General features: G+C 37.9%; 1 protein-coding gene across 6 annotated transcripts in view; it reads right to left on the minus strand.

Moving 5' to 3' along the window:
- Nucleotides 1-18,456, minus strand: part of ARPP21 (cAMP regulated phosphoprotein 21) — a 152,708-nt gene that overhangs the window by 103,006 nt on the left and 31,246 nt on the right. For 3 of the 6 annotated variants that reach the window (XM_077129860.1, XM_077129861.1, XM_077129856.1), the window contains exons 1-6: nucleotides 8,075-8,145; nucleotides 7,816-7,992; nucleotides 5,981-6,147; nucleotides 5,015-5,056; nucleotides 4,139-4,228; nucleotides 102-246 (exon numbers count right to left, since the gene is read on the minus strand). In XM_077129860.1, coding sequence (XP_076985975.1) covers nucleotides 102-246; nucleotides 4,139-4,228; nucleotides 5,015-5,056; nucleotides 5,981-6,109 — 406 coding nt within the window. In that variant the 5' untranslated portion in view covers nucleotides 6,110-6,147; nucleotides 7,816-7,992; nucleotides 8,075-8,145. Of the gene's footprint in view, nucleotides 1-101; nucleotides 247-4,138; nucleotides 4,229-5,014; nucleotides 5,057-5,980; nucleotides 6,148-7,815; nucleotides 7,993-8,074; nucleotides 8,146-18,456 lie in introns of those variants that run through there. The other 3 variants (XM_077129858.1, XM_077129859.1, XM_077129857.1) reach the window with 2 other exon arrangements.

The following is an 18,456-nucleotide window of genomic DNA, read 5'->3' on the forward strand; positions in this document are numbered from 1 at the left end:
AAGAATTTGGTGGGAGATAAATTCATGGGAAATCTAGAATGTATTTTGCGACTCCTTATGTGCCCAAATTGAGTAAGTTAAGGAAACATTTTCACATTCACCTTTTGATAACATTCTGATCTTGGGTTTTTCAGAGGTTTTATCTTTGTTTTTATCCTTTTCTTTTTCTCTTTCAGAGTCATCTTTCCTAGATTTATCATCCTCTTGTAGGCTGGAAAAACTGGAAAGTTGTAAATGAATTGGTTCCTGTTGGGGAAAAAATATAATCATTTAAGGCCAAATTTAATAATCTTTGACTGGTTTCCATTTTGCATAGAGGTTATTAAGTACAGGAAAATGAAAGCCAGGTGAAGATTTTTCCTTCTTACTTAAACGGTAAAAAATTAAACCTGTCAGAAAACTAATTGCCCTTTATGGCAAATTCTACCCTCAGAAGTCAATGGGAGGTCATGAGAAACATCTAGTACTAAAACTTTACCTCATGAATATTAACTTAAAGTAATTCCTGAGGATCACAATTCTTATTTTCTCTACAGGTTTATTTTTAAACATTTAGGAAAAATTCCTCTACCACTAAGTTTGCATTACAGCCACGGTAATGTCTTAAAAAAATTCTGTAGTTTTGTTTATAATTTTTTGTAAGAAGAAATTGGCACAAACACAGACAGACAGATATTACCAATCATAATTACAGATAAAACAGACATAAATAAAGGCCCTAGTAGCCAATTTATAATGAAAGGTCTATTTCTTTACCATATCAACAATGATTTTTAACAAAATCAACCTATATGATTGCAGGAATACTAGGTTCAGACTATTATAATTGTTTACAAATGTCACTAATAAAGCATCATAATATATGATTACAGTATGCACTGACTTTTTAAAAAGGTAATTATATAACCTATTTTCTGAAATGTAAGCTTCTCTAAAACCAATGCTTATTATAAGATTGACCATTTACAGTTTTGGGGCTGGATTCATGTTTATATTTGTTTTGCACTAAAAACAGATCATTTTGTATTAACTAACCTATAGCAGCCATGTGGTTAACAGTATGCTCACTGTTTTGAAGAAGAGTGAGTCAAATCATATTTTTTTAGTTTTGTTATATTATCTATGCTGTGATTAACACTGACAAATTAGCCAACATTAAATCCACCTGTTCTTATGTAACACTTCACTTGATAGGAAAGCTTTCTTTCCCTAGCAACATTAAAATTTATGATGTAGGAAAAAAAAAATTCCCAGTGACTAATAGTGTCTCTCATTGAAAACTAAACTAATGCTAAACTCTATATGTGATCAAACTGATGCCTGTACCTTCTCAATTATGGCCAATCTGGGATTCTTAATGGTTCTCAGTAAGCCTGGCCAATCTAATAAGCATAAAGCAAAAGTCCTCCGAAGCCAAGTTTCACTTTAAGCAGGGGATCTACTGTGACACTCCTGGCTGGAATAAAAAATCACCATGGCTGGAAAGACACATGATGCAGAGGATGAAATAAAACACTTTCTCATGCTAACTATTTATCTTAGCCAGGTTTCCTGACACCCATAATCTTATCCTGGGGATAAGAATTAAAGAATGTATATATAAAGAATGTAAAATGGAGTATAATTTGTTTATAGGGACTCTTGCAAATGATTTGGGATGGAAACTCTTAGTCTTCAAACTTTGGGCGGGTTTATAGGGTTATGTGTTGCTTCGACTGCAACATTTCTGACTCAGAAGATGTTGAGGAGGACAAGGAAGAATCAATTCTACAGTTGATGAAGAGGGCAAACTCAGGGTATTCACACCATGAAAGGAGTTTAATTGTTTCTTCAAAATTAATTGAACCATTCAGCCTCTGTAAGTTTGAATCTAAAATCAAAGAGGCTTGGAAATACATTATAAATGCGAGAGCAGCAGCTAAAAGACATCATCTACAAAAAGGCACAAATTGTTGCAATGTGTTGACAAATGCTATACTTGGAAAAATATCTTTTCTATATATAGTAATGCATTATGGTGTTGAAAGAACACACAAAAGTGCTATAGAGTTGGTAAAAAACAATCTGTTATTTTTTAATATTTTTATTGATTTGCTCAATAATAAAATACAAGTGTTAATAAATACATTGGTACAGGATAAGTTGATATCCAACAACAGTGAAAGAATGATTCAAGTTGCAGTAATACACTGAGAGGCAAATAGTATAACATTAGAAAAGCAAAACTCCTTTAACTTAAGGACAGACTGAACCATCAGGTTTGGGTCTGAGATCAAGTAATACAGGTAGCAAGAGCTTTCCCCACACAGGAAAATGAAGGCAGTTTTCCAAATACTGTGAATATACAAATATTGGGGAAGCAGTACAATCGATATACTGTATACTTCTGCCAGTGTTCTCTGGGATTCGGTTCCCCACATTGTGTAAATGACGGTGGTACCTAATGAAGACATTGCATATAAACTCAAAGGTCTGCTTCTTTATTCTCTAAGAAAGTAGCACAGACCACCTGCTTATAGTGTGTGTGTGTGTGTGTCTGGGTTATCTTCTATCAGACCCCTGCTCCCACCATCCCTCAGCCAGTCCAAAGAGAAGCTTGCAGGTTCTAATTCTCTCCTACAAAGCTAGTCTTGGTTTCTGAGCTTGGAACCAGCAGGAACAAAGCACCGTTTGCATTTTATTTCTCTGCACCAATTGTATGGAGAAACTAGACTTAGGTTCAGGACAGGCCCTATGACACAGATGATCTCTTAAAAAATTTCCTCCTGGTATCTTGCCAAATGGGACAAAGACAGATTCAGTCTATAAAGGCTGTCGTCCTCTGCCTGGCATTAGGAGTGGGAGACAACTGGGGCATTACTTCTCTAGGGTCTGTCAGCCTGCAGAGTTAACATACATCGTGTGCAGTACATTACAAGCCATCAATCAACATTTAATAATACAAGCTGTGATATTCACATTAGTCCTCCTTTTCGATCTCCATGAAAAATAGAAGCACAAATAAAATGCTGAAGAAAAGCCACATGTTTCTCAGAGCCCACGTGAAATAAAGCTTGTGTTTGAAACATAGTGATGGCAACTGAAAGCTAGCCTGTCCATGCCTTAGGACATGATTGGCAGGTTAAGAAAATGAGGCTAGCAAAAAAAAAAAAACCTCTTAGGACAAAATCTATAAGGAATTTATTTTTGGTCCTTTTCAAGAAAGTGCTCTCAATGCTCTCTGCATTCATGAGGAGAATTTAGAATATTTTAATTAAGGTATAAAGAGACAAGCACAACAAAGCAAAAAATAATAATCTCTTAATCAATTTTCCCTCCCCTGGGCTCAGATCAGATAACTCATTTTGTTTTTGTCTTCACTGCTCTGAGCCTCTGATAAAATAAGGGAAATTTCAGTAGCATATATATATATATATATATATATATATATATGATGCCTGAAAGGCAAACAGAAAAAATATGACATAAAATTTCTCATTTTGTCATGGAAGAAGTTTGTTAGAATCTGAATGTTTAGAACCTAACAATCTGGCTGTAAGGGACAAAAATGAGGGTAAGGATGTGCAGCGATATATTTAATATTATTAACTTAAATTCACCATTAACTCAAATTCAGTTCTGGAGAACTTTTGCACTATCGAGAAATCTCCCCCAAAGGCCATTAAAAATATTCCTCCAAAGTTCAATGCACCTTAGTTACTGTTTCTTAAGTTTCACAAGAGCCAAAAGTCGTGTTTCTTATAGGCAAGTGTATCTTGGGGAGCTGAGAGGTAAGACATCTCCACTAAGGAGGGAGACAGGATACTTAGGACTATATTTGGTTCAGCCTTATCAAGAGAGAGCCTTTGAGGAAATACAGCACTGCTGTGCTTACTTTTTATTTAAGCTTTAATCTAAATTCTTTTGAATTCCTTTCCATTTGCAGTTTTCAGAGGGTCTGGAAAAAAAGCAAACGTAACACTCGGTGAAAACTGTAAAACTATTTTCGAATGTCTCATAAACAGGGGACAAAGCCAGAAAACTGTTTCTTGTCTTCAATTTTTTTTCTCCCCCAAAACACTGTTTAATGCCGAATTGACACTCATGCACACAAAGGCAGGTCCCGTTCATGCAACTACGATTACAACAGGGGTTATACCTGGTCCTGAAGACTCTCGCCTCCTGGCCTGGCTGAGGATTCCTCACAGACAGCAAGACTGCGAGTCAGTTTACCTTTTCCTGCTCCTGACTAGGAGAGGGGAAGAAAAGGGGAGGAAAAGCAAAATAAAGAAAGCAAACAGAAAACAGCCTCAGACCATGAACACATCTCCATGTTCACATCAAATTCCCAAATCGGATTTTTAAAACTTAGCTCCGAGTCTGCCGCCCGGTGCTGCTGACATTGGCTCATGGCTTCACACCTCTGGGTTGACAGAGATGAAAGTGGCAGATGATGTGAATGGATAAATTTAAGGAACACTTTCAGCAAACCGTGCCCATCACACTAGGAACAAATGGATGGAGCATGAATTGCTGCCATTTCTTGAAAATGTAAGGAGGAAAAAAAAATGACAAAAACTTTCTTTCTACTAAAACTAAGTTTGGAGGAGACATGACTGAGAATATGCTTAAAAGGATGAAGAATATGTAATAAATATCAAGTACCTGTTTACTTCAAGGCAGAAAGCAAATGGTGAGACTAAACCATTTTACTCTGAGTTGTATTAAAAATGAGAACAAAACAAGGCCCTATTTCTTTTGTAAAGCACTGCCAGTCTCCAAGTTTGACAACGAGATCGAAGGAAATATCTGCAGCTGTAGCGAACCACAAATGCTCTAACTAAAAAGCATACGGAGAGAGAGAAAGATATACTTGAACACGATCCCTTAAAAGCAGAGGGTACAGGTACAACTTAAATCCACCACTGTATCTGCACGCAACTATCTGAATTGTTGGCAAACCCTTTAACTCCAATGTGAAGTATGCAATTTATATCCCTGATGCCAGATATACATAGAATCTCAAGAATCCTACCTTGGATTTTCTTCTCTCTTGGTTTTGAGCCGCCAGCCGCCTCTGTATGTTAGAAACAAAACAAAACAACAGTAGAAATAACAATAATAATAATAAAACAGTAAACCAATAACCACCAGAGAGACAAAGAACTATAAAGGATCATGCAGTGAGGAGATATCAACAATAAGAGCAACTAGGCATTGTAGCCACTAGGGAGTATTCTCTTTCGCCAGCACCCAAAAACTTCTGATCATTTAACTTTTAGTTCTCTCTCCTTAAAAAGCTATTTGGAGGAGAAAAGCTAGCCTGGGAGGCTTTTAGCCATTCTGTTAGGTGCCTCTACCTGACTTATATACATATAAAAAGAATTAATTATGCTTTTGTAGTTTCCTTCAAAGAAAATCAATACTTATAGGCTATCTACAAGGGCAGTTTGTTTTTCTACTAAGAAAACTCTTTTTCTTGTAAATCATGGCATATTTTTTCTTAATGCTCTTTCAGTCCCTGCCATTCTCTCTTCCCCCCTCTCGCTGTCTCTCTTTGGCAGGGTAATCTAGGGCTTAAGCTTGTTTGTTAATAAGAATCGAACCTCATCTTGCCTATGAAAATCGATGGAACTCACATCTTTGATTTTTCTTAAGTCTACTGTGAGTTGGACCCTCAGTTTTTCCATAGAGGAGCAAATCCATTTTTAAAACTCAGCCAGCCTAAAGCTGCCTCGGGAGGAGCCCTCAGTACCCCTTGGGGGTGGTCTGAAAATTAGTCCTGGGATGCTATGTGCAAGTTCTGTAATTAAATACTTTCTTTGGATACGTTTCATTTCTAAAGGCACAGGTCCTTCAGCAAAATCTGTGACTAATAAGTGGGAAAAGGTTTCCTATTCATTTCACTAGTCAAACTGTTCAGAAAACAAACCAACCAACCGACCTTCAACGAACTCTAAAAGCGAAGGAAGGGAATTGCACACGATGGTGTGAGACTCACCTGCAGCTCCAGCTTCTCCTCCTCATCCAGACTCTCCGATTTAACCACGCCGTTCTCCGGAGCGGCCGTCTCCCGCTCAGTCCCACCTTCCTCCACTATCGCCTGACTCAGGTCACCTTGCTCAGACATTCTCCCAGACACAAATTAAAATAACGAGGTTTGATGCCCTGAAGGGCAAGATGTCAGAAAGCAAAGTCAGTAGCGGGCACAGTATTTACCATTCTTCTTGAGATATTTCATTTTCCCTATACATTCAAATTCGAATGGACGATCTGGGCTCCCTGCCAATTGTATGCAAAAGGGAAATGAAATCAAAGCAAGTACCCAAGGCACACAGAGGAGGCAGTGTGGCCACCCTATCCCTACATGCCCTCCACACGTACACACTTGGGAATACACCTGGCCACAAAAATGGATCAGTGCATCTGAAGTGGAGATAACTCACACACCCACCAGTCTCTGCCCCAATTCACAGGGGAAGCAGAAGAGAATATTCCTCCAACTTCTGAACAGATGACCCTCGACTTCTGAGTCAAGAGGTGGTGTGGATATTCTCCAGTTCTTCTAAGATCACTCAAAATTATTTGCAAGTTTAAACACAGACACAGTTTCCTAGGTATAAAGACTGCAGTATGCTCTACAAGGGGCAAAAATCAATCGGAGAGGTAATAATGCAGTATAAATATGGAATCTATATTTGGCAATAAACCTTTCAGGGTCAACATTTGCAGGCTTCAAACCGACAGCTACATTATTAAAAGCATAAGCTGTCTCCCAAGCTCTTGTCAGTTGCTGGTTCTGCACAGATCCTACGGAAGTGTTTGGCAGGCAGCTCTAATGAAGCTATCCAACTGAGCTCCACTATTGCCGGCTCACAATAGACTACCATACAGACACTGGAAATGGCTTTTCAAAGTTAAAGCCTGTTATTATTTTTTTTCTCTCTACCTCCATAAAAAACCTGACACTTCTCCTTCTGAGGTGCTGTCAAATAAGGCTCATGTATAATTTAGCATTTATTTCTCCTCATTTTGTAAGATGTGAAAAAGAAAGCAAGAAAGAGAAGGAAGGAAGGAAAGAAGAGACTGTAGCCTATAAAGTCAGTTTTCTCACAAAAATTCCCAAGCAATGACTATAATTGCAGTAGTAATTGCTATTGGACAAATCAGTGTTTTGGTATGTTTCTTTGAAAGTGTTTAATTATCATTTACAAACTCAGTAACTTTATTTCCAACTGGTATAGGAGGCATGAGAAAATCTAAAATCCAGAAATGTGGCAAATTTGCTAAAATCTACCATGACGGAACAGATGTTATCTAATGATATCTTTTTTCTTAAGTAGGCTCAATTAGCAAAGGATTATGGGAATTTAAAAGAAAAAAAGTTTTTCTAAAGCACAGTTGTTTGAGTATGTAAGTGACTAATGAGCAATACTTTTAGGTTTGGGGGGATTTTAGGATACTCCATCCAGTGCATTCTGACAAATTTCTCATATTTCTGTGATACTCAATATGTGCATGGCTGGCTAAATAAAAAAGTTCCTTTTGCCAATGCAAACAACTTGTTTCTCCATGTATTGAGTAGGAGGAGGAAAGGGGACTTCTGCTGCCCTAACAATTTTGTCAGGGCATTTCAATAAAAAACATATTGCAACAAGATTTTAAACGTCGTGAACAAATTGAGCTCTAATTTTCTAAACTATAAGCTAACTGAGTCCCTGGTACGGATCCTGTCTATTTTGGTTACATTCAATGAACTGTTCTCTACAAATAGGTGCATTTGTATAAATAATAAGAAATACAGATGAGCTGACAGCCAGACAACAAGACCTTTACCTTCTGCGCAGGATTCCTGCTGTAGGTCTCGAAGACTTACTAGCGGCTTCTGTCGTTCTACACCGGGAAAATCCACACAAGTGATCAGAGACGACTGGAGTCCCATGTCCCCATTAACAGTTCGGAATGCCCATCTCCATGCGACTCCCTTACACAGTTTGACACATCATCGTCAACCTGAAAAAAGATGAAAAGTAAATAATAATTGCAATGATCATGGTAGGGTCAAGGATGAAATAAATAAGACTGGATTTCTAACACTAATGACCAGCTTCCAGCAAATCACGTTCACAGCTTGATCCAGCTCCACCTGTCTCAAGCTGCCTGCTTCTTCTCTAATGAAGGCTACAGCCGGCTGTTCAAGTCAGAACGGCACCCACGCAAGGAGCTAAAATTAACAATTGCATTATGCACTGAAGATTACTCACTTCAATTTTAACCTTTTTTAGTGAAATCTCACACTTTGTATTAAAAAAAACAAGCTTGTGTGTTTGCTTCAATGAGAATTAAGATCACCTATGAGCAAAAGTCTTGCCTCCTTTTTTTTTAACCAAAGCTTTTGTCTTAGTTGTACATTAATACGATATACTGAATACTGTTTCTGTGACTCCTTTTTTTTTTATGAAAGTTAATGAAATATATTTAAAGGTTTTGATTTAATGAGGCATTATCCATAAAAGTAAAAAAAAAGGAAAAGAAAACTTTCATAATGGCATGGCTGAGAAAGCTCTTTCTTCTTCACTTACATTTTGGGAAGAAGAATTCCTAGTATTCTTGTGGTATGATGAATGCAGCCTATCCACTATCCCTCCCTCCCCATCAGGATTGCCATCACCAGCTGGGCATTCTGTTTGACAGCAAGGAAACACTGTCAGAGGGATTCAACAGATTTGCAGACTTGGAGCCTGTTGAAAACAATCCATGCTATAATGTGCACCGTCTTTTTCTCACAACTCCTACAGGAGCAGCGGCAAAGACAGCTTGAATGCAAACAGAGATGGGTTCCTAATAACATGTGCCAAAATCACGCTATCTCTCTCCTTTCACAGCAACTCTACTTTGGTGTACACCTGCTAAATCCAACGGCATATGCACTTCTTCTATCATATACCTGCTTGTGGAAAAACTAAATGCCTAAATGCATCCCAATGATTTAATCTGAAAGTTAGAAATGCTCTCTGACTTCCCCTCCCCGCTCCCTCCACCCACCCCCAAGTTCAAATGAGCACAGCTGGTTCTTCACAGGATTTTACTGAGGCTATATTAACATCATATTAGGTTACAAAGACATTTGTTGTATAAGAGAAAAACAACTGTTGAAAATGTGATCACTTATACAGACAATAAAATCGGGTTTTATTCATATGCACTCAAGGTGGAAAACTTGGCTTTTAAAATGTTTCCTTTATTATTAGGAATTGCATAGCTATTGGAAGATTAGCAAACATGCACTTAAGACAAAAACTGATGACTAATCAACAGTAATTTTAATTCTTCAATTATACTGGATTCACCATGGTGATTGTGACCAACACTCAATATTAAATAGAAGATACCATGCCTTACAATGATCTATTTATATAACTAGCCCATTATCTAATATGTCCTTTAACAGGTTCCAGGACTGGATATATTTATCAAATGCTTTTGTGAATTCTGTTTTCCTTTTCCCAAGGAGAATGAAGTTATCAATGATCAGCACACCCCTTTTTCTGCTCCTCATATTTGTACAGTGGAATTTAAAACTCCAGTAGGTGAATGACAAGGACATTTTCAAATTGAAGCCTGAGATGCATTATTCTAGCCTCAGTAGGAGGATGCATGATAAAATTCCTTCCATCAAGAAAAAGACCAAACTGATATTCACACTGTACGTAACCAACTCAAAGCGCGAACAGCCTGTAGATACGTGTGTGCGTAATTACCAGGACACATTTTGAAATAGCACTGAGCTCGAAAGTCAGCGAGGTATTATTCTTGCATGCCTGAATCATAAAGTCATCATCTACCAGGATAAAAGAGAATATGGGCATATGGGAATGAGCAGAGAGGAACATATGGATCACAAATATTTTTGTAACTGATTAAAATTGTTCTCTTTGCTAGGAAAGCGGTGCCAGCAAACCAATCCTACTCCAGCTTTCTGTTTGCCAAATTAAGCCAGCTCTTCCACTACCATTTAATCTTAATTTATTCCAATTTTTCCCATTTCATAAAGAACCAAAGCTATTTTTAACTAACATCTTCTCTCCAACATTTAATCAATATTCTATTGAAAAATCCATTGTTATAGTTGGAGGGAGAAAGAGGAGACCATATACAAATGCACAAAATATGAGTCACTGTACTTCTTTCAAAGGCCCTACTTTTGGGGTTAGTACTTAGTAAAAGCAAGCAAATATTCATAAAGCAAGCTATGTAAATTAATCAACAAGGCTGAAAGCTGTTTTTAGTGAGGAGAATGAGGAAAACAATGACTTCTTATTTTCTTATTCAATTTCTGTGATTTCTTATTTCTTTAGCTTACTTTAGAGTTGAAAATGGTAGCATTCACGATTGTGGGAATGAGAGACAAAGGGGGAGGAAAAGAGAACAGCCCAATGCAAGATACCAAATACTCTGTCTGAATCATCACCAGCAAAATGGGCGTGTCTTAACTATGTATTTGTGTTACATATATTAATAATGCTACTGTAGGGGAAGAAGGATCAAGATTTGATTCAAATTCCAGAGTCAGCAGTGATTTAGTTCTCAGGGGACATATAAAATGGAAAATTAAAATTGGATTCTCTCAGCAAGTTGGGAGGGTCACTTCATTAGTCACTTTCTTCAAATACTTATACTAAAAATTAACACAAGGATGACTAATCTTAACCCAAATCAGCATAGATACTTTATGATGAAACAACACAATCAAGGTTTACTTATACGAACTATTTAAGCATTTCCCCTAGGCACTTTCCACTCTTGGCTGCTCCCAGTCCTGCAAATGTGAACCACTTGCAATCATGATATTCATGATTTGTCAACACGCTCCATAAGGTATTTGTGCTGGTTTGAAAGGAAGTATGCCCCCTAAGAAAAGCCATGTTTTAATATAAATCCCATTTCATAAAAGTAGAATAATCCCTATTCAATACTATATGTTTGAAACTGTAATCAGATCATCTCCCTGGATGATGTGATTTAGTCAAGAGTGGTTGATAAACTGGATTAAGGGACGACATGTCTCCACCCATTTGGGTGGGTCTTGATTAGTTTCTGAAGTCCTATAAAAGAGGAAATATTTTGGAGAATGAGAGATTCAGAGAGAGCAGAATGATGTAGCCATGAGATACAGAGAGTCCAAGAGCCAGCAACCTTTGGAGATGAAGAAGGAAAACGCCTCCTGGGGAGCTTCATGAAACCAGAAACCAGGAGAGTAAGCTAGCAGATGCTGCCGTGTCTGCCATGTGCCCTTCCAGCTGAGAGAGAAGCCCTGACTGTGTTCGCCACGTGCCTTTCCAGATGAGAGAGAAACCCTGAACTTCATCGGCCTTCTTGAACCAAGGTATCTTTCCCTGGATGTCTTTGATTGGACATTTCTATAGACTTGTTGTAATTGGGACATTTTCTCGGCCTTAGAACTGTAAACTAGCAACTCATTAAATTCCCCTTTTTAAAAGCCATTCCATTTCTGGTATATTGCATTCTGGCAGCTAGCAAACCAGAACAGTATTTAAATACTGCAATACCACGTAAGTCAAAGACACATTCAATTCTCAAAACAATTATTCTGTTTAAGTTTTAAAAATATTTAGAACTTGTAATATTAAGGCTACCATGAATAAAACAAACAAACAAACAAGAAATCCAAGATGTAATTGGAATTCAATTTGTTCAGAAATAAAAGTTGCATGGCTTGAATAGGGTGTACTGACTAAAATCTTGAGCAATTTGGAAATTTCCCAAGGTGATGAAAAATGTCAAAGAGAAGTTGTCACACACATTTAATTTTCCAAGGAAATTTTTAATCCCTCAATGCATGTGTAAAAAAAATCACTCAACCAGGAACTCTACCTTCTAAGTAAACTCTCTGACCAAATCTTATCAAACAAAACCTTCTGTCAGATTCTTGAGCCATTCATGCCAAAATTATCAGAACACAATTTTGGAGGAAGAACCTAGACAGACATTTGAGAAAAGGAATTTTCACGCTAAAGTTTTAGGGATAGAAATATTTTACATAATATTCTTGTTTAAGCTTTAATCTAAGTCAGTTTATAAACATATAGCAGTTCATATGCATAATTCTCTTTTTTTTTGTTATAGGAAACTGGACATAAATATAAGGTAGATCAGCATTTCTCAGAATGCCAGCAGCGGAAAGAACTGATGTCAATGTTTTGGTCATAAGAATAGCCCGTAATAACTATGAATTTAAGGGAGGTCTGATCTCAAGAGAAACATCTGAAGTAGAAAAGCTTTATGTCCATATTTCAATATTTCATTCTCATAACAAATTTTTATTGAGTATCTACTATGCGTGAGTTTATTCTTCTATACATGACATGATATTCAGGTCAACTAACACAACATCACATAAAAATGTGCTATTTTTTTCTTTCTAGATATAAGTCAAAATTAAATAAATCAGCATCATGCACACCAACAGATCAAAGGCAGAACAGACAGCGCAACAGAGGAACTAGCATTCTGCTTTATGAAATTTTCTCTGATATACTGATGACACATATATACACATTAATTCCATAGATATAACTTGGATGGTTTAGTACTTGATCTGCATAGGTATCGAATAAATGATATCATCATCATTATCATCTTAGCAGTCTTGTCTTTGGCAAGGTACACATTACCATTTACTTATCCAGTATTGTCACATGGATAAAAAAATTGGGGGAAATAGAATGTTCAGAGAACCTCAACTTGCATCACAACTAGAATCAACATGTGCATTCAATGTGTCCTCACCCCAAAAAGGTAATAGACAGCATTTCTAAAACAATTCTCCCAAGTTTTTCTCTAAAACTTAACCTGGACACAGTCTTAGTGCAATGCAAACAACAGGCTGTCAATTATCTGGATGAGAGCTCGATGGAATGGAGCAGCTGATCAGTAGGTTTGTCACATAACTGGTTCAATTTCCTTCATAAACAAACCTAACAAGGAGAATTTTATGGCCAAATTAAATCCAACAGAGAACAGGGCCAATGGTCCTCCTTTTACCTTAGCAAAAAAGCCAAGGCTCTAACAAAGCACGGAGGCTGGTTTGGATTTCAGTGTCTGGTGAGACTAATCCCAGAACTTTAAATGGCCTCAGCTTTGTAAACTATGCAGACTAATAACCACTTGATATTTTCAACCTCACGCTACTGAATCTAAGCATGATTTAACCATATACAAAGAGGCATCATCAAGTTCTAGATAGGTACAAATTTTTTTTTTTTTAATGTGCAAATGCCCAGAGAACCACAAAGCTGAAAATTAGTTTCAAATCAGCTTGTCTAGTCACCAACTTTAAATCCAGTGACTTGGACAAGATCCCCCAGTGGCAGACTTGGGTCAAAAATCTAGGAATTTAACCTGGTGGTCAGAACTCTTTCTGTTAGGGCCATCACTGTGTTCCCCAGTGGTGGCCCTATCAGAAATCTAGATTAGGTTCCCATAACCTAAGCAATTAATTCCTAGCATTTTGTATAGAGACCCATACTTTGTTTTTCTCCACTGTGCCTTTATCGTTTCCCCTCCTGCATGAGTCAGCAAAACCTGTACAGAAACTACACAATCATGTCTTCCGATAATGGCCTGTAGGTTCTTCCCTAGTTTAAGTACCCCCCCAAATCATATAGACACATAAATTATCTCTAGCCATAATATTTCATCTTTATTTCTGAATCTCCTGAAAGTCCATATGCCATAGCTATCAGAATAATATGAAATTATCTGCTAGCTATCTGCTCAATTTCCTCCTTCCATACTTAGAACTCAAGGTACCCATATCTTTGGAGACCACATGGGAAATCATATACATGCCTGATTCCCAGATCAGGTGTTCCCGGGGTATGCAGGAAGACATGATAATTTACTTCCTTACTTATTTATTTATTTTTATTTATTTTTTTGCTTGGGCAGGTACTACGAATCAAACCCAGGTCTCCAGCATGGCTGGCAAGAAAGAACTCTGCCTGCTGAGCCACCATGTCTCGCCCCCAGATAATTTATTTTTTAATGTAGAATGTCTAATTAGAATCCATACTGGTGCCAGAGCACACTGAATAATTAGAAAGGAGTGTCTCCCTAATCTTCAAACCAATAGCAGGGATCTCAGACTTGAGGAGTTGCCCTGTCATTCCACATGTAACTGAAACAAATTTTCAGGAACACAAATAGCACTCAGATTTTGTCGATAATGACCTTCTCATAAAATTTTACTAAAAGCAAAAATATTTCTAAATAGTTAGATCTTCCAGGAATCCCACAGAATCACACACTTTTCTTAAACATTTGTCTCAATATCACTGTAATGTGATTGCCTATGGCAAGCAAAACTATTTCAGAGCTGGGGAGTATTGCTTATGTATTAGAAATTTTACAACTGCTAGAACTTTTGTGTTCTAAATTCAGTTTTTAAGTACAGCATTCAAAAATGTCTTCTTTAGCTGGATGCCAAGAATATCACACGTTATTTATTTTCAGTTATTTATAATGGAGATACACTGGAATGGAACAAGGATTTCACAAAATGCATATTTGCAGCTGTGGGTTAAAGTGTTCAAAATATCAAAATTCATCATAAAGGGAAAGGCAGTTCAAAAATAAGGGGAATATTAATTTTAAAGTTAATCAGCATATTTGACATAAACTCATTCCTCCTTCACCCCTATAATAAGTGAAAGAAGCATCTATCATTTCAAAAACAATAAAACTTAACAAATGTGACGCAGTTATAGGTGCCAGGGTAGGAGCTAAGTGCTTGAGGAATTAAAACGTCACTCGCAGAAAAGAAGAGATCGAGACACTTAGATAAAATGAATAAAAGCAAAGAAAAATTGATAAATTATTATTCTGTCAGAATTTTAAAACGTCAACAGAAATCACGGCTTTTATATATGTAAATTAGGGGAAATAAGCAGTTTCCATTGCTATGACATCTTTGATTCCCTCTTAAGTCAATGCTTAGTATTTGGTGCCAGAGCATATGAATATTTCATGCCTCTAATATTGGTTTTTAGAATTATTATTAGCAAACTCGTCATTATGAAACCTAATCAAAATGAATCAGCATAGAAGTTTTAAATTGTCCACCCAGGATTTTGCCCTATTCCCAAGTGGATGCAGCAGAAAAAATGGAAACGTTTTCTAGGGGAACAAAAGAATCAAAGAACTGTCCCTAAAAATAAAAAGGTAAAATGTGTATATACTGTCCATACATCTATGAGCATAAGAGCTGCGAGAAACTGACTGCATGAGTTATGGTTCTACTCCCAAAAGGGAGGGAGACAGAGAGGGAGAGAAATTTAACAGAAATGGATGTATGCTGCCATCCCAAGCATAGCATGTGGAATTTCAGGAGACACACAGACAAAGGAAGTTTCTAGTTGCATAGGGTAGCTCTGGGCTACATTTTTTTATTAATATATTGACAGCAAGTCCCTTCTAAAGGATTCAACAACCACAACACCAAAGCCACAACTAGCTTTTATTAAGCACTTACTATGTGGTAACCCTGGACTGTGTGTTTAATGTAGATTATTACAATTTATCCTCACATTACACTACCTGTATTTATTTCCAGCGTCTAAGTAGAGAGGACCACAAGCTGCCTTCTCCTGTCTTTTAGTGCTTAAGTCAGCTGGCTGGTAGGCCCTCTAATCACTGGATCTGGCAGGTCCCAGTAATACAGACAAGTCACTCATTATCAAAGCTGAATATGTGAACCAAGTAATAAAAAACACTCCTCTCCACTATTATATAAGCTCCACAAGGACAGGGTTTTTTTTTTTTTAATGCCGGTACTGAAACCTCAGTACTGAGAACGCCTGACACATAGTAGGATTTTTTTTGAATCACTGAATAAAAGCTGGCTCTAAGTTTTATCTGGATTCCAATCAGTGATCACCAGGTGAGTTCCTTGTACTTCTGCTTCCTCCATCTAAACCCAAGGCATCTAGTAACTTAAAGCTACTAACCAGCAAGTCAAGGGTTAAGAAAAAAAACATCCTACAGCCCTTGAAGGGACCCAAGAGCAAAACCATGATCTTTTCAGGGCAGACAGAACTACAGAAGGCTTGGTCTTGCCAAGCTCGGTAATAGTGAGTCTATCCGTTCAGGGAAGAGTGAAGCACATTTATATTGAGTACCTACTGTGAGAAATGTCTTGTGGATGGGATACTAGAGAAAGCAAAGACATGGTGCTTGCCCTGAAGGAGCCACCAAATTACCTAGTGAATTAAACAGATAAAGGGATTTGAGAGAAAAGCAATCAGGAGGGCTAAAGGATTGAACATAAACATTATATGCCCCTGCTAACCTTAGACTTAAGAGTTTTTTCAAAGACTTCTTAAAGTAGGGCTAATTTTAAAAGCAATCTTAAGGGAGCTAATAGATAACCATTAATAGAAGACAACGACAGTGGGAGCTTCACTCTCACTAGGTGAAGCACACCTAGATGAGTTTCTTCTGGCTCTCAGTACTTTCTGAACTTTTTTGAAAAAGTGATGGTTTCAGCGAATGTATTAGCTATTACAATTAGACAACCAGACATCTAGACCTTGCTCAAATTGCCAGACCGGAAAAAGCAACAATACAGAAAGAGTGTTTCTCCCTTCCTCTAGACTCTATCTTTTCAGCTGTTATATGGGGCTTCATTCAGTTGCTCCCTCTGACAAGACCCTCACCTAAGTGTCACCTTTCCCTTGGGATGAAGTGCCACCTTGCCCTTGGGACGAAGACTCTTCAGGCACAGCAATGTCTGTACCACAAAATGGCACAACACCTTCATCACATGTGGCCACTCTGTCCCCTCTTAAATGCCGGAGCCCTTGTTGTCTGATTTTTTTCTGCTATAATTTTTTCTCCCTCTATGTTGCCTTATGTTTTGCAACACACAAAATTACGTATTTACACCACTGCAAACACGTTCAAGAAAACTGTGCTGACATCAACATACTGGCTACCGAAGAACTAAGTGTTCAATAAGTTCTTACTACTACTATCACCTGATTACTGTAAGATGATGCCCTTGAAATATAAAACAATTGAATTCTTTTGACATTAGCATGGTTTTTGTTCTAATGCCTAGCAGTATAGCCCTGAAATTTTCCCTCCCCACAAATAAATCTCTCAAAGTCTGTTTAACTGATTAGCACAGGAGAGTAAGAAACAACAAAACTACTATAGGATGAGTGTGAGTGAAAAGTGCAGGGAAAGAGTTCGTGTTTGGAACCTCTATCACTGAGGAAAAAGGTGGTAGAGGCGTCTCATATGATGCTGTACAGTCTCCTTCCCTGGGAGACAAGGAAAGCAGCCAAGCAGAGCAAAAGCTGCGAGGTGCCTTTCGGGAGAGGACCTAGAGATTGGGTAGAACAAATGTATAGTACATGAAAACAAACATGCAAAACAATGTCGCTAAGCCTTTATTTCTAAGCCATCAAGGGTTTGGCTTGTGTTTGGTTCATGCTTTAAATATAAGCATTCTAAAGCAATCCTCCAGGTGACAAATGTTGGCACTAGACTCTAAGTTCCCTGGACACAGGGCCTCAGGCCAGTGTATCTCAGGACCGCCGAGACTGCTTAACAGAGCAGAAACACGATCGATAGCAGTTTGCTGAAATGAGAAGTGGATGCCTTGCTGGGAGGAAAACATTTTAAGGGACCTTACAACATATTGGTAGAACAGAATCTGCGTTTCGCAACTGTGCCCCGGGCCCGACCAGAAGGATCTTTCTTACTCTGAGACAAACGAATTGGTGTGTGCCTGCTTTGGTTTGGGCAGCAGTCCGGCTCCGCAGCCATCTGTGGCAATGCTGGCTGGACCCTCGATGCCCTGCTTAGAAAGCAACCCAAAGGGAACACAGGGTTGGCCATTTGAAAAAAAGGGGCTGTAGTTGCCTAGTTCGCCCGTCTACCACCATTCACTATCAGAACTGCCATCACACTGCCAGCTATACACTCTTCCTCAGAAGGCTGCACTGAGAGTGTCTTTTCCCTTGACCAAGCCTGACTTCACGTACCTGTTTTTTTCTTTTCTCTCTCTTTCTTACTTTCTTTTACAAAATGTTCTCGCATAAAGGAACAGTTAAAGAGTTTGTTGTAGTCAAGTCTAAAGTCATGTTTTACAGGTGCTTGTCTTTTGCTTTGATGGACTTTCCTACTAGGGTCTCCCTGCACAAACTCTCCAACCAGACCCCTCAGTCCTGAGAAACTGGAGTGGAGGGAAATGGATGTTTGCTTTTTTGGTACTTCTCTCTTTAGTCAACTATTTCATAATTTGTAATAGCCTCATTAATTCTCATGTGAATTCTTAGATGCTGTTAGAGTTACCCATTACCGAAGTGAGAGAAAAGGCAGGTTCTCAAACTATTGTAAAAAAAAGAATTGGGAGGAACTGTTGATGACATTTGGAGACACATCTTGCCA

This window comes from Tamandua tetradactyla, chromosome 15 (assembly GCF_023851605.1).
Source record: "Tamandua tetradactyla isolate mTamTet1 chromosome 15, mTamTet1.pri, whole genome shotgun sequence".
NCBI classification, from domain to species: Eukaryota; Metazoa; Chordata; class Mammalia; order Pilosa; family Myrmecophagidae; genus Tamandua; species Tamandua tetradactyla.